The 16510-nt window shown below is 37.7% G+C and overlaps 1 protein-coding gene across 6 annotated transcripts in view; it reads left to right on the forward strand.

Moving 5' to 3' along the window:
- Positions 1-12476, forward strand: part of ENAH (ENAH actin regulator) — a 126177-nt gene extending 113701 nt beyond the window's left edge. For 4 of the 6 annotated variants that reach the window (XM_036277680.1, XM_036277679.1, XM_036277682.1 and 1 more), the window contains 3 exons: positions 6140-6218; positions 10231-10288; positions 10843-12476. In XM_036277680.1, coding sequence (XP_036133573.1) covers positions 6140-6218; positions 10231-10288; positions 10843-10880 — 175 coding nt within the window. In that variant the 3' untranslated portion in view covers positions 10881-12476. Of the gene's footprint in view, positions 1-2946; positions 3010-6139; positions 6219-10230; positions 10289-10842 lie in introns of all 6 variants that reach the window. The other 2 variants (XM_036277684.1, XM_036277681.1) reach the window with 1 other exon arrangement.
- Positions 12477-16510: the final 4034 nt, after the last annotated feature.

Below are 16510 nucleotides of genomic sequence, written 5' to 3' on the forward strand. Positions count from 1 at the left end.
TTATATTACATTTTTATCTAAAAAGAAATTGACATCTTCATTTTCACTGTAGAAGAAAATGGAATGGTAGACTTAAAATTGTACAGTGGAGCAAATACTGCACCTGTAGTCCTGCTGCTGTTGGACAGCCCTGTGCCCCTCCATGTTGTTACTAGTGACTGTCTAAGTTCTGCCCTGTGCTTATTGCCAGCCAGGTTGTCTGAAATTTAAGGTAGCTTTTACTCCTCCCAATATTTTTAATTTGAAAGATTCAAAACTACAGAAAAGCTGAAAGAATAGTACAGTGAACACCCATATACCCATCACCTAAATACTCCCATTATTAACATTTTGCCACATGCTTGAACTCTTTTCTACACACACCCTTTTCCCCTCTGAAGAGTTGGAAGGCAATTCGCAAATATTTGCTGCTTTACCATGAATACTTTTGCATTTTCCCTGAGAACCAGGGCATTTTCTATATAACCCAATACTGTTATCACTCTCGAGAAATTTAACACTGAACAACAATTCATGTACTAATTCACATTTTCCCATTAGTCTCAATGACATCCTGTACTTTGTAAATGTTATTTTTGAAAGAAACATATGTTTTAAACTGAAAAGCAGCTGGAGAGAAAGGACTGCAATGTTTATGAGAGAGCGAAATAAAACCCAAGATTTTGTATTTGTAAAGTAGAGAGATTTATTGCTCTGTTCAGTTGAAACTTCTAATTATAATCAAGTTAGAAAAGATAGTGTCCAGAAACAAGACTAGTTAATTCATGTTTCTACAAGTGGCCATGTGTTCGTGGTCAAGGAAATTCGGTATTCTTTAGCTAGGCATACTTTATTATCATAACTAAATTTATATCTCAAGTCTTCAACATAGATGAAACTTCATTTTTGGTTTATGAAACAATTTAAAGGACTCCCAGAAAAAACGCTATTTTTTCTAGAGACTAAAGAGTTTTTTTTCCCTGAGCTAGTTGCCTTATTTTTGCCTCATAAAACGCAAACTCTACTTACTGAAATCTAATAAAGAAAACTACAAGGATAGACCTCATATTGTCACAAATCTGTTCTGTGTTAGCCTAAATCTAAATTTGCGTCTGTCTGTTGTGTGGTTGGTCCTGATGGCAGACGAGGTTTGCTGAGCACCCCGCAGAAACCCGACCTTTGCATGTAGATGCTTTTAATTTCTAAAGTGACTGAAAGGTGAATACATTTGATTTTGGAGGAAAATGCAGCAATTGCTTTTGGTGGACATGTTTTTTCAGCAGAGTGGAGAAATTGCTCATTTATGTTTTTCAGATGCTTATTGATGTAGTCTTTGAATGCATGTCTAGTAGTTAACGCCTTTCTTCAGCTGCACGTTAGAAAGCCTGATTTATCACGTACATATCAGAGAACAGAACTGTGATGTGCCGTTTGTCTTCTGAAGGTGTAAACTGTGACAGGGAAGAATTCTTTCTCCTCTTTGCCACTACTCTTCATCCCTACTTCATTGATAGGAATTCCTTAGTGAGCTTGCCAACAGCTAAACCTAGATTTATGGCAAAAGTATCTTTTTACATTTTTTAAAATTTATTTTCTTAGAGAGAGGATGAGAGAGAGAGGAAAATATCCATGTGAGAGTGAAACATCAATCAGCCGCCTCCGACTTGCCCCCTACCAGGGATTGAGCCTAAAACCCTGGCCTGTGCCCTGATGGGGAGTCCAGCCGGCAGACTTTCGTGGGACAGTGCCCAACCAGCTGAGCCACACTTGCCAGGGCATGGCAGAAATGTCTTAGAAGGGACATGGAAGAGGTTCTCCAAATGGAATATGTTTCTTGATGTGTTTGGGTTTATTTAGTAAAAGAAAAAATATGTCTTGAAATCTTTTTCAGACTTCTAAAGGAAGTTTAATAAGTCTTCTAAAGGTCACCATTTAAAAAGTATTTTTATATAGGCTAATGGAATATTGGTTCATATTATTCAGTAGTACATTGTAATCATGTTCTGACTCTGGTAGATGGTTTTTCTTTCCTGTCCTAAAACAGAAATTCTGAAAGACGCAATTATTTTCTAACTATATACCTTTTGGTAGATTTGATCCAACCATTGACACGTAAGATACACGTCTTAACATTTCACTGCAAACACATTAAACCAGAAACGATTTTTAAAATATGTTTAAAAATTTAAGATTTCCTTCTTCCTAAGTTATCTCCCCTGTGCCTTCTGAAAGCAAGTACATTGGCCATTTTATGTTTTTATTTAAGTGTGCCTCATACTTGCACAGTAGTGAAAATACCCATTTCTCTTCTGAATATCTGTGTCATAATGATCTTAATGGCAGAATGGATTAATCCTGTAATAATATACAAGAGATACTGCATTGTGCTGTATTTATTAAGTGAGGATGTTAGTAAAGTAAAAGCAAGAATATTATAGTTAAAAATGCTTTAAACCAGGACTAGAATGTAATACTGGAATGTTTGTGAGTTCTTCCTATGGTTTTTATTAGGAGCTTACAGATCTTGTATTCAAGATGGAAAAAGTATTCTTTGCATGCCTCCTGAAAAGAGTTAATTTTGAATACTTCAGACTACAGTGATTTTTTTTTTTAAGTGGGCTTTTGATTGAGACTATATAGCTTTATATTCACTCTAATGGAAATGTCTTTGTGTTTTGATACTTGTTGAATCTTTGTGCCATGCATTTTACTGTGTCTGCCATCTATAAAAATAATGATTAAAAATTTTTTTTTCTGTGTTTAAGTAAATAGTATCTTCACATAATTAGAATTAGTCTCCAAATATCTTACTTTTTGTTGGAAAAAAAAACCTTATTTTAAGATTGATGGACTCCTTTAGTTCTTATTTTGATTGCTAAGACTAAAAATACCTATAAAATAATATACTGAGAATTATTTTTTTAAGTTCTATTGTATACCCCTTTAAATGATTTTTCCCCTTCATAGACGGGATTCTCCAAGGAAAAATCAGATTCTTTTTGACAACAGGTCCTATGATTCATTACACAGGTATCATCCTGATGTGACTTTGTGATTTGAGACTTTTAAATGACATGTTCAGGGTAGGGCTGAGCTTTTTCTACATGGATTGGTAATCACCACAAGGGAGATATTTAGGAATATTCAATCTTTCATGTTTAGCTTTATTTAGAACACTTTTTAAAGATTTTTAAGAGATTTAAATTAGAAAAATTAATAGTATCATTTCCCTGCCATCATTTTGTAGTTTAGAGTAGGATAAATATAAATGGTGAACGTATCAGAAATACTAGAATGGGAATCTGAGGCCACATATATCTAGGCTGTTTAGCTTTTTCTTTTTCTTATAAAGGCATTTTCTCTGTATGGGTATGGGACAAAGCTTGTAAAAAGTGGAACACAAGATCCTGTATGTTTGCTACTGGAACATGGGAGAACATTATAACCACAATTGTGGATAAGTTATTCTTTGAGGAAAATCTCTTTTCTAGATACTTTGTGGTAAATTAAGTATTTAACAACCTAACGTGTAACATCCTGAATGGATTATCTGTTTTCTAGGATAGGATGAGTCCTATTACCCCATTTTTAATTAAGAAAAGTTAAGATGTGACCCATGTATTTCTTTCTTCATTAAGAAAAAAAATGGCAATTTAAAAAAACCCTCAAATGCTTAAGCTATATTGAGAGGTAATTTGGCAGAATAGAGGCTTGAGTATTGTACTACAGTTATATCATAGGCAGGTATCTAGAGGCAACACTTTCCTTAAAAGTAATAAAAACCTCTGAGAAGCTCATATTTTGTTACCGATTATGGTGAAAACCCATAGATTAGAAATATCTGAGACCTACTATGATATATGTGTCTATGTTTTAAAAGTCCATGTCCAGCCTACGGGGCGCATGAACTGAGTGGTACATAGAAGGGTGTGTGGCCTGAGGAAGTTCTGTAATCAGACTCTATTTGGCCAAATTGTTATTAATTAAAATTATTTTTGTGCCAATGATGATTAAAATATTTGATAAGTTTATTTGGTCAGCCAGTTACATCTTCATAAAATGTTTATATTAGATAATAGTGAAATTGGTTTTTTCTGCTTTTTTTGAGGTGAGTTAATTTTTAAGACCAAAAGACTTATTTAGGAAATTTGCTAATAGATAGAAAAATAACATTTAACAATGAGGTTTTCTGTTGTCAGTCAGTCCCCTCAGCTGTCCCGTTGCTTTCACGCGTAGTGCCTCCTGGGGCAGCGTTGATGACCCTTGTAAAGTGGTGATTACTTCTTTCCTTCAGTATGAAAAGTTCCCCCCTTTAGTTCATTATACTGGTGGTGCTGCTGGTGGTGGTGGTGGTGGATTGCATGTTAGCATGAATTCAATTTTTTAAAAAACTGCATGTTTCCACAATTGTTTATTATATAACAACAATAGTTTCTTGCATTGTTTAGTAAATATGGGTATATTCATAGCATACTGCCCAGTTAAGTAGCAGACTATAGTTTTTATATATATATATAAATATATGTATGTATATGTATATATAGTTATATATATATAGTTATATAACTAGTTGTACCACTTAAATATGAAAAGTAAAAGAAAAGTAGAATAGTTAATGATTTAATTCTGGAGAGCAGGAATAAATAATGTTGGTAAATGAAATGCACAGTGTGTTGAACTTTAAGAAAATTTTATTGAACCAGACTCTACACAAAGCACTATGACTTGCAAACCGTGGACCTCAATACATCTCAGATGAATGTGGCGCTAAGTAGTCTCCTCAGCAAAGTGAAAAAGCATATTCTCACAAGAGGAAAGAAAATATGTCATATAAATCTTCTTACCCCCCCAGTGTCTACCTCAGGCTTATTTAGTGGAATTTTCTGAAAGTTATTATTTTCCTTGTTCATAGAAGCATATGAAGATATCTAATAAAATAAAATTGATTGACTTGCTTTACAACAACCTTTTAAACAGTCATGTTTGATGTTAAAGCAAATTAACTCAATATTTCATCTTCACAAACAATGCCTATGGGTTTGAGGTATATTATGCAGTTATAACTTTGTAAAAGTTATTTTGCCTATTGAGTCTTGGTTCAGATTGCTTAACATTGATACTCTATAAAATTGAAATTATATGACTTGACTAATGGTTTCACTCTGCATTGATTGGTAGCCCTTAAAGAGTAGCCACTTACTATACTAAACCAGGAAGTAGAAGAGGACCCAGTTAAATGTCTGAGTTTTCCACTTAGGATTTTCTTATTCCCAGAATTGGAGAGGGAGCCATGTGACCGACTTATTTGATTTTTTAAATTTTGCTTACAATGTACTTAATCTTGAACACTGTTTCTTCATATGAAAATTTTAATAGAAGATAAACTTTTGAAAGTGCAGCAATTAACTTATCAGCTTCTGTGTGGCATTTCCTTAAAAAGAAGGCCCCCCCAAAAAACAAAATAAGGTTATGGAAGTAGTTAGCCAGAACACACCATTCACATGCCATCTCCATAAAAACTTCATCAGGAAGTAGCTACATAGCCATTTGAATATTAATATACTTTTAACTTAATAATCATTTTTCTAACATTTTAAATTTTATTTTGATGCTTGAAATGGAATAAAAAAAATACAAAGAAGTCGTGCTTAGTAAAATGTTCTTGCCTCAAACCAAGTTGTAGAATTTATAAATTGATTCATATTAGAGTGAAATATTTGTTTTTCTATTTTCCCTTCTATGGGTTTGTCAGCTGTTTAGTAATAATGTGCAATTTCAGAAGAAGGAGAAAACAAGATTGTGTCACTGGGACCGCGGATGTTGCTGCTGGCCTTTTGTCTGTCTTGATCAACATGTCACATGTTACCTGGTGACCTGCCTCATGCCCAGAGAACGTTGTGTTCTACTCTTTACTGAAGGCTCATCATCTTAGCACCTCTTTCTAATTTCTTTACAAATAACTAAAAATTCTGAGAAAAGTAAAAAAGATTTTCTGCTTTATGTTCTAATCGGCACTACAACTTTGACAATTAACTTTTTAACACAATGTTTTAAGAAATGGTCTGAAATACGTTATTGGGTTGGTAAATTTACAATTATTTATGAACTCGTTAAATGTCCTAAGTGTTGTTTACCTGTCCTGGAAATTTCATTTGTACAGACCAAAATCTGCACCCTCCTCCCAGCCCAGTGCCAATGGAGTCCAGACAGAGGGACTAGACTACGACAGATTGAAGCAGGTAGGTGCTCGGTGGCAGCTGTCCTTCATTTGTCCTTCTTCTTTTAAGAAACATCCTGCGTGCCCTGGTTTGGCTCAGCGGTTAGAGCGTCGGCCTGCGGTCCAGAGAGACCCGGGTTCGGTTCCCGCTGAGGGCATGTACCGCGCTTGCAGTTTGTCCCCGGCCCTGTTTGGGTCGTGCGGGTGGCAACCACTCGATGTGTCCCTTTCACGTTGATGTCTCTCTCCCTCCCTCCCTCCCTCCCTCCCTCCCTCCCTCTCCCTCCCACTCTATCTGAACAAAAAACAAAAAAATGTCCTCAGGTGAGGATAAAAAAAAACCAAAAACATCCATATATATTTGACAGATTGTGAATGAACTTGAAAAGCATTAAAGATATTTTTCTACAAATTAAGCAATGGCATTGGTCCTATTTTATTTTTCAGATTCTCATGTTTTGGTTCATTGGGTTTGCATAAAGTTTCAGTCGTGGTGGAGGGTGTGGTCAGTGGTTTAATAGTATTGTGTACACTTTAAATATATGTGCCTGTTGTGCAAAAGGGGAAGGTGGCTCCCACTGCTCACCTACATTAGCAAAAATGGACCCAGAAAATCTGGTTTTAATGAGAATGTAAGGAAAATGGGCACTTTCGTGCACTTCTGCTTTCTAGGAAACAGTTTGGGAAAAGAAATCAAAAGCCTTAAAAATAAATGTCTTACTTTTGAACCCAGCAATTTCACTTCTAAGAATTTATGCTAATAAAATATCACAGAATATGTATATATATATGCCCTGGCCTTTTTGGCTCAGCAGTTGGAGCATCGGCCTGCGGACCAGAGAGTCCCAGGTTCGGTTCCCAGTAGGGGCACGTACCAAAAAAAATGAAAAGAACCTATAGATATGTAACATGAAGGAGAGCTCGGCGGCTGTGAAGGAATCATAACAGAACATTCAACAGTGAGTCATGCCCATGTGAGGGGAAACAGGTAACCAACTAATATGCACAGTTATTTCAACTTTATTTTTTTAATCCTCACCCAAGGGTATTGTCCCATTTATTATTTCTTCAGATAGAGTGGGAGGGTGAGAGAGAGAGAAATATATATGTGAGAGAGGCACATTGATTGGTTGCCTCCTGCATGACCCCACCTAGGGCGAGGGACCGAACCACAACCAAGGTACGTGCTCTTGACCAGAATTGAACCCACAACTCTCTGGTCCACAGGCCGATGCTCTAACCACTGAGAAAAATCTGCCAGGGCCCAACTTTATTTTATTTTTTTAAGTTATTGTCTTTATTTTGTTTTGTTTTTGTTTTTTAATCCTCATCCGAGGACCCTCTTCCATTTTTTGTTCAGATAGAGTGGGAGGGAGAGAGAGGATGAGTGAGAGAGAGAGAGAAAAACATCAATGTGAAAGGGACACAACGAGTGGCTGCCTCCCGCATGACCCAACCAGGGCCGGGGACAAACTGCAACCGAGGTACGTGCCCTTAGGAGGAACCGGACCCAGGTCTCTCTGGACCGCAGGCCTATGCTCTAACCGCTGAGCCAAACCGGCCAGGGCTATTGTCCTTATTTTGAATACATATGCATTATATTTAATACCTGTGTACTCAGAAAAAGTGGAAGGAGTAACAAATGATGAGGTTATGGAACCTTAAAGTATTTTATTCCTGGAAGACGTAAAACAGTTTTAAAAAATTGGTAGTGTTAAAAAGATTCAAAAATGACAGGCAGTGCATCTTAGTAAATGACTATCAGTTTGCAGACCTGGGTACAGAGGGGCCTGTAATGAGACATGTAATGGTTGTCGTCTTGCCCTGCACAGCCTCGGGAAAGAATGGTCACTGTAGGAGCGTGTGTCGACTCTGGTAGACTCGTGCCAGGTATAGGCTCGGTTCTTGGCGTACATTGTCTCTTAATCCTCACAGTAGTCACGTCCTGTAATGTTTATACCCAAATTCTGCACACCTGAGGGTCAGGGAAATGCAATTTCCTCAGTCCCACAGCTAAGTAAACAGTTGTCAGGATCAGAACCCACATTTTCCTTCAAACCCCACTTCCCCATTCTATCACTCATTTTTTTAAATGCCAGCCAGTGTTTGAATGGGGCTCAAAGGGGGGGGCCAATCATGTTGTAGTGATATGAGTTCAAATAAAAGAGGTTAAAGAGAGAAAGCCTAATTTCAGATCAATCTGGTTTTTGTACTGCAGAGCTTTTGGGAAGTGAAATTGGGTTGTGTGATTTGGAAAAGAAGCAAGCGGTGATTGATAATCAAGGTGCTTGTTTTCCTGTATATTAAATACGCCTTCGTTTTCTTGAAAACTGTTTTACAGTAGGGCACTCACACACACTTGAGGTAAGTTCTTGGTTAGAAGAGTGGCAGACAGAGGGATAGATTGGATTTTAGTGCCGACTTTAAGATTAATTTGAATAAGGGTATCTGTTTGTTCATGTAATAACTTCTGCGCCTCAGTTTTCTCATTGGCAAAATGGAGGAATTAAGCTAATTGATAATTTTCAACTTATTTTTTAAACATGAAAAGCTTTAAAGAAAAAATTAACCTTAGCCCTGGTTGGGTAGTTCAGTTGGTTACACCAAGGTTGTGAATATGATCCCTGATCAGGGCACATACAAGAATCAACCTCTCCTTCTCCCTCCCCCTCTCTCCCTTCTACTCTCCCTCTCCATTTCTCTTTATAAAATCAGTATATAAGTTTGTTTTTTTTTTAAGTGAATCTTAAACACAGAGCAATTTTACCTGGGGTGTGCGCAGTATTAAAGTCACATAATTAAAAACTAATCCTTCCTAAGGATAGCTGTTATTTTTCATGATGAAAAATTGTGGAACCTTATCATGGCCCTGTAACTTTCATATCACATACTTCTTGATCTTTTTTTTTTTTTTAACTGGAGAGGGGAGTGTCCATTATTTCAAATTGAACTTAGAACTTTTGCAGAATAATATAAAGATGGCCTGGTTTTCATGGAGAAAGGAGGGTCTGGAGCATTGCTGTTAAATAGAAATATAATATGGACCACAAAGTACCTAGTAGCCACATTAAGTACAGAAAAACAAGTGAAATTTCAAAATAATATTTCAATATGTAATCAATATTTTAAAATTACTGAGTTGTTATACATGATTTTTTTCATACTAAATTTTTGAAATCCTAGTGTACTTTTTACATTTAGAATGCATTTCATTTCAAACCAACCTCATTCAGGTACTTAGTAGCTACGTGTGGCTGGTGCCTACTGTCTTGAACAGGGCAGGGCCAGCAGGGTCCCATACACCTTCATTTCCACGTGAGGGCAGCCCCTGAGGGCCCTCGGCGGGAGCCCTAGATTCCTCGAAAAACAGTTTGGCAGCTGGGGTGATTCCTAAGCAATCCCCATACTTCAGACCAGATACTAGGTTTGCCAAGAGCTGACTGTCCACTTTACTTGTCTTCCTCCTTTATGCATCTTGGTGCATCACCCCTCAGACAGCTCCCCGAAGACTAGATTAAAAGCAGAGCTTGTGCCTGGCTGGTGTGGCTCAGTGGATTGAGCGTCGGCCCACGGACTTAGAGGTCCCAGTTTGATTCCCGGCCAGGGCACAGGCCCAGGTTTTGGGCTTGATCTCCGGTATGGAGTGTGCAGGAAGCAGCTGATAGATGTTTCTCTTTCACATAGATGTCTCTCTTTCTCTAAAAAAATCAATTAAAAAACATTTGTTATAAAGCAGAGCTCTTATCTTTTCTAGAGACTATCTGAATCATACCTTTACTGGATGGCAGAGTAATTATTTTAGTTTCAGAAAGCATTCTGTTTTATATATTACTAGGCTGAAAGAAGCCAAGATTGGTAAAAGAAAACTATTAAAACAAAATTTACCAAGTCTTGTCTTCTAACACATAAATTGTAACTCTGGAAACAAAAAACATGCGTCATTTTTCATACATTCTTAAAATTTTATATGAGCAAGAATCTTTTCAGCAGTAGTTTATTTTCTGTATTCCTGATGTTTTTCTCTAATATTTTAGGACATTTTAGATGAAATGAGAAAAGAATTAACAAAGCTAAAAGAAGAGCTCATTGATGGTGAGTGTCTAAACAAATTTGGTACTCCTATAGAGTAATGTTTAATTTAAGAATAACTAGTTTTAAGAAAATGCAAATAAAGTGTCAGTTTATTACTTGAGGGCATAAAACAGTTACTTTTCCATAGTATCATGCCCTTTGCTTGGCTTGTGGGAGGAGCTCTCTGTCCTTCATAAGGGTGGTAAAAATGGGTAAACCAGAATCCTAAGTTCCAGGTGTTCAGTAGTAATTGCTGGAAAACTCGGTGAACAAGTCCTTCTGTAGGTTACCTCTGCTCATTCATCGTCACACTGCCCTCGTGTTGTTTTTGAGCCTACAGAATAAAGTGTTTTTGTTTCATATACAAAAGGGAGAGAATAAATAAACATACATATGTGGAAATTAGTATCATCTTTGCGATAAGAAAGCTGAAAGATCTATGCAGTGAAACATACAAGATCAGTGTGTCTTTATTACTATGAGTTTGAACACGATCATTAAAATTGCTGAAGATTGAGTCACTCATTTATTTTACCTTATTATTTATTTTGAATACTTTTCCTTTTCCTACTCAGCAATCAGGCAGGAACTGAGCAAGTCAAATACCGCATAGAGAAACAAACTAAGGAGAGATAGGACTTTAATCTGGAGAAAGAAAAAAACACACCTACGAACAACAACTGTTAACAACAAACCCCTACATTTTGTGAGCTGTGAGAAGCTGGAGACACAGATCGTCAGAAGGAGGGAAAAACCAACACACTTTGAAAGCCTTCAGACTTTATTCCGCTGGCGATAAGCTATTTCCCTCCCAGTTTGCTGCTTTTTTCTTTGACCTTTTCAACAGAATGGAAGAGTCGAGAAGAGTTCCTGTAACAGTTGTGCAGAAAACACTGAGCCCATCAGGCAAGATCACCATGCATTGAAGTATCTTCATGTCAGGATAAAAATCTCACATTTTCCACAATCATTGCTAAAATAAAGAGGAGAAAGGCTTAAGGAGATTTTTTTCGGAGAGTGCTGATGAAGAATTCAGCAGGTTATGCTATTGTATTGTAAATGTTTCTCTCAGGTTCGTCTTCCTATCATTATTCCATGACTATTGAGGTAGCCCTGTGCAGGCTAAGATCATCAAATGTGGAACAGATGGAATTGCTATGTGCTTTCAAAGGGTGATACTTGTAAGAAAGTGTCCTAAAAGTGATTTGTCCAGCTTGAGGAATTTTAGAATGATAGGAAGTCTCTCGAGTTAGCCTTCATGCAATTTTGTAGATTAAAACATAAAATTTGTCCAGAATTTAAAGATTTAGATGCCTTCCTAAATTGTTACAATGCTTTACCAAATCTATGACTCCTACATAATGCAAACCAGTGGTCAAATGTAAAACAACATATTGTAGATTTACTGTAGGTTTCCAACCTTTTTTAGATTTATGCATGTGGACATTTTTATAATGTAATTACAGACACCACAAAATTAGCTTTTTTAATCGCAGACAGTAATGCATGTCACAGTAACACGTAGTGGCCTTTTCAAGGCCTAGTCCCAGGGAAAACATTTTTGTAGCGTATAGGGGATTGGGAGGAAGGGAAGGAATAATTTTTTATTTAAAGTTAATTTCTGCACTATCTTTTTTGTCAATTACCTGCATGAAAAATAATGAGGACTCTTTTGTGCTTTTAATTGGTAAATAACGTTAACAGAACCAAGTACTTAATCTTTTACATCATGTCTTCAGCTATTTGTATTTGAACTTCAGTAATTTCAATGGTCTGAAACATGATTCTGAGCTTCGCACGAAGTATATCTTCCTGCGGAATTCAAAAGTTTGATCCCTGAATTTGGTAGTTACTATTACCTAGGTGCCCTGCAGGTATACAGCTGTTCAGGTACATGCTCCTGACTGTGAAGCTGCTTTTGAATTTTGTTATGTTGATTTACAAGAACTAACGATGATGGCAGCGGTTAAGGTCACAGAAATCATTAGGTGAGGGGAAACTAATGAGTTCTGCATTGTTTTCTTTTAATAAATAAAGTGAGACTTGGGTGGTGGGAACAAGGAATTAGATCCTCTACTTACCACTGTGTATGCGCGTGTGTTTGTGCGTGCACACGCGTGTGTATGTAATCCACTCCCTTTTATTTGAAATTTGTAAGATTAAAATAGGGGAGAAATCCTATCTGTTGCAATGATAGATTTTTTTTTTTTTTTTTGAAAATTTAGGAAATCAAAAATTCTCTAGGCTTTCCATCTTGATTCATGCTTGCGTTGTTATGTGCCATATTTGCTTTGAAATCTTTGATTATCAGAAGTTTTACTAAAATGTTGAAGAAAGAATCCATTCGTCTGCTCTCTAGATTTCGTCCATCTCAGTTCATAAACAGAGCTTGTTGGAAGCATAGTTTCTAAATGCTGCTCATTTGCAGCGTTGTCACTTCAGAGGTTTGAGTGAGGGAATTTTTTTCCTTGTTAAAATAGTTCCTGTTTCTGTAGAAACTTCATTTTTAGATTAATCTGTGCTGGATGAGCTATCATAGTTCAAGTTTTCTGTCAACCTATTCATTGTCATACATCAGTAGTAAAGGCATGGAAGATGCAACATGCTTACAAAGGACTGTTTTCTAACAGAAATAGGAGGCACTTTCATCTTTATTATTGTACTTTTGGTTATGTAAACACTCATAATATAAACGTTTATGTCCCCTATAAATCTGGTCAGAAGTAACTTTTGGTTTTGTTGGTTAAGTTAAATACTATAATAGGGTAGAGGACTCTGGGTACAAGTGGTCCAAAGTAAGATAAAAGACTTCAATAAAACGCTAGATCTTAAAAAGAAACTGGTTTATGCACTAAACGTTTTGTGCCTTGGTCTAATATTAACATGATGTCTGTGTAAAATGACAAAAAGAACCAGTATTGAATTGTGTTCTATTTTCCATCAGTTTGCATTATCCCAGGTTGCTAAATGTGTTCTTTCCAAGAAGTTTGGTTGAATTACTGTTGCACATCTAGCATCACGCGACAGCTGTCCTTGTTAGAGATTTCAGTAATTAAAATGGAAAGCGTAAGTTCTTTCCCTTACCCAGACTGCGTTGGACCACATCGTCACGACGGTCCGTGTGCTCTTGGACGTTGGATGTCTTAAGCAGTTTAGGGGACCCTTTCTCACCGCAGGAAGGCACTTCTTTCCTCAACACTGTGATCTGACCTGTGACAAATCTGTGCTCCACACCATGTGAACGGCCAACAAGTCCACTGAAACCAACTGAATGTACAAGTCAGTGCTGGTGCTGAAATCTCTTCAGAGTAGTCATCCTGATTTCAAAGTTTGTTCCGAGGTTTGCAAGCATCAGTGTCCATCAGAACTGAAGATGAAACACTAACGAAGGTCGAATTCTCATGCTTCAGGTGTACTTCCTTTTTAGAGTTTTCGGTTCTCTGCCGTTTTTACCGTACTGTTTCATTTAAATTTCCTACACGCTAACGTCGTTTGTGCGATTGAAATAAAATTGCGGTATATACATGTTGCTTGTTTGTGACACTTAGATAATCTTCTGAAATGATATGTTCTAAAATAAGTTATATTGAATGTGAAAAATCACGTTTTAAAGTCCATGACTTCACTACTTAAAGTTTACATATCACGTCACTTATTCTTTACAGATTTCATATACGTCATAAGTACTAAGCAGTGTGTACAAAGGGAATATGTGGAGTTACCTCCTTTTTGTTTGAAATTACCCGTTGGCTGTTCCCTGTTTGTTATTTTCACATGGCTCCACTCTACAGTGTTTTTACTGTTACAGGATAGAGAATGATGATGTTTGATTTTACTTCATTTTGTCCTGTGATGTAGAAGATACTGAAACTCATTTATGCAGTTAAAACTTTCCTTTATGTAGTTTGCAGGGCAAAGGACATTGTGTGGAAAGGGGCCTTACCAAGTACTGAATGTTAAATGTAGTGGAATCTGTACCGGTAGTGTTTGTTTATACATTATGCCAATTTCTGAAACATAGCAGCAGTACTTTTTATCTGGCTTCTATAAAGTCTTAGTTTTGAGTTCCCTTTTGAAACTCCATTGTCTTCATTAGAAGTCCAACCACCTGCCTTTTGTCCTTCCAGCAGACCCGTTTCCCTCCGCCACCCTTTCCACTCCTCACCGACCGAGGGTTCCCGTCGCTCATTCTGTCATCAACCCGTTTTCTTCCCCTCTGTCCTGTCTCAGGTTCTTGCTTCCTTCATACATAAATCAGAATGTTTGTCTACAAACTGAAAGTCTCTTCCCATTCAAGAATGAATTAACTGACAGATGGTAACCTTTTACATTTGCCTCACTACAACTTTTGTGTCTGCTAAATTTGTATATATCTTCAGTGCCATTGTGAAGATTTGGCCTTTAAATTCTAAGTAGTGTTACCCTATGAAGCACAGTTTACAAAGATATGTCCCAGGATCCGCAATTCCTTTTTGTAGCCATCATAACTTACCCTTTAAATTCTGCTGATTAAGAGTATAATAACAATGACATCAGATTGAGCATGCTGAGTGCAAGAACTCTCTGGGCACTCTGTGTGTGTATTGTTTTTTTTACAGAGAGGAAGAGATAGAAACATCGATTGGCGGCCTCCTGCACGCCCCCTACTGGGGATTGAGCCCACAACCTGGGCATGTGCCCTGATTGGGAATCGAACCGGGACCTCTCAGTCCATGGGACGATGATCAATCCACTGAGCCACACTGGCTGGGCTCCTGGGCACTCTTAAATCCCTTGTTGAACTGTAATAAAATCCACTTTCCTAAGGACATTCACTTCAAAACACCAACCCGGATCCTGTTTTTAGTAGAAGGATTCGTATTCATACATCTCTTGAAAGCCCTAAGGACTGCAGCAGGTGTCCCAAGAGCATGTTGCAGTTAGTGATGCTTAATACCTCTGACTGTTCACTGAAAAGCCATTTAATAATTCTACTTAGTTGCTTTTGAAGCCAAAACCTGAAGCATGTGTAAGGAAACGTGGTGAATCTGGGTGAACAGAACTGTCCGAGGTACTTGTGGCTTCATGAAGACAATGCAGAACGTTGAAGACTAGTGCTCTCTAGAGGAGTAAGAGCCCAGAGCCACCAGCCCCTCGAGAAGGGCCGTGTGTGCCGGGTCCGCAGCAGGGCTGGAGGGCAGGCTCATCCCAGCACCAGGAGGTGTGGCTCTGGTTCTCTTCGTGTGTCTCAAGGTAACTTGGGAATCAAGATTTTTATGTATGTTAATGATACTTGAAAAGTGGGACCTTCAAATTTAAAAGTCTAAGGTGGATTAGAAAAGAAATATTAACAGTAAGTCGAGGATGGTTAGGGATGTTCAGCATCCACATAAGCGGCATTCTAGGGTAAATCCCTTTGCTGGACACCTCTGGGTGGATTCCCAAGGAGGCTAATTGAGTCGCTTGATAAGAAGATAACATTTGAGGACTGCCTCAGTATGAACAATGTAATTTATCTGTCTTTCTAAATAGTTTTTCTTTATAAAGTAATAATCCTTGTGAGAGGGTTAATAAATGACTTGGTCACAATAGTTTAGGATGTTAAAAGAATTACTGTACTGCACCATTTTCTAGTTATTTCAGTTAAATCAAGAAATCCGTATATGTGAAAATTGAGAAAGCGAAAATGACTTCCTTTGAGTGATCACAGATGGTCTGTTGCACGTAAACCCTTGACTGAAATGTTAGCATCGTTCAAGGCATGTCGTGGGCCTCCGATACCTGCCGATTAAATTAACATGGGGAAGAAATAAAGCTGAAACTCGGTTTGCACCAAAAGATGCCCACTTTTGGAAGCATATTAAGCACTCGGAGAAACGGAGCCAGGGGCAGGTCCTCTGGAAGTTTAAGGGGCAGGACCTCGGGGCTCCTGGGGGAGGGAGAAAATTCAGGCTGGAGGTGGCAGGTGAGGGAAGACCAACAGTCTGAAGAGCTCCCCTACTTTTTTTTTTAATCTTCACCTGAAGATAGATAGATAGATAGATAATTGCTTTGAGAGAGAGAGAGAGATCAGTGTGAGCGAGAAACATTGAGCCTGACAGGGATTCGGACCCGCAACCTTTCTGGTGTCCAGGACTCCGCTCCAACCAAGTGAGCCACCTGGCCAGGGCTCCTCTATTTTTAAAAGCCATACAACTTCTAATAGTTAGAAAGTTCTGAGCGAATGCAGATTTTCATTTGAATAAAAATGATTAGAGCCCCGGC

Source organism: Molossus molossus, unplaced genomic scaffold, assembly GCF_014108415.1.
Source record: "Molossus molossus isolate mMolMol1 unplaced genomic scaffold, mMolMol1.p scaffold_m16_p_23, whole genome shotgun sequence".
NCBI lineage: Eukaryota > Metazoa > Chordata > Mammalia > Chiroptera > Molossidae > Molossus > Molossus molossus.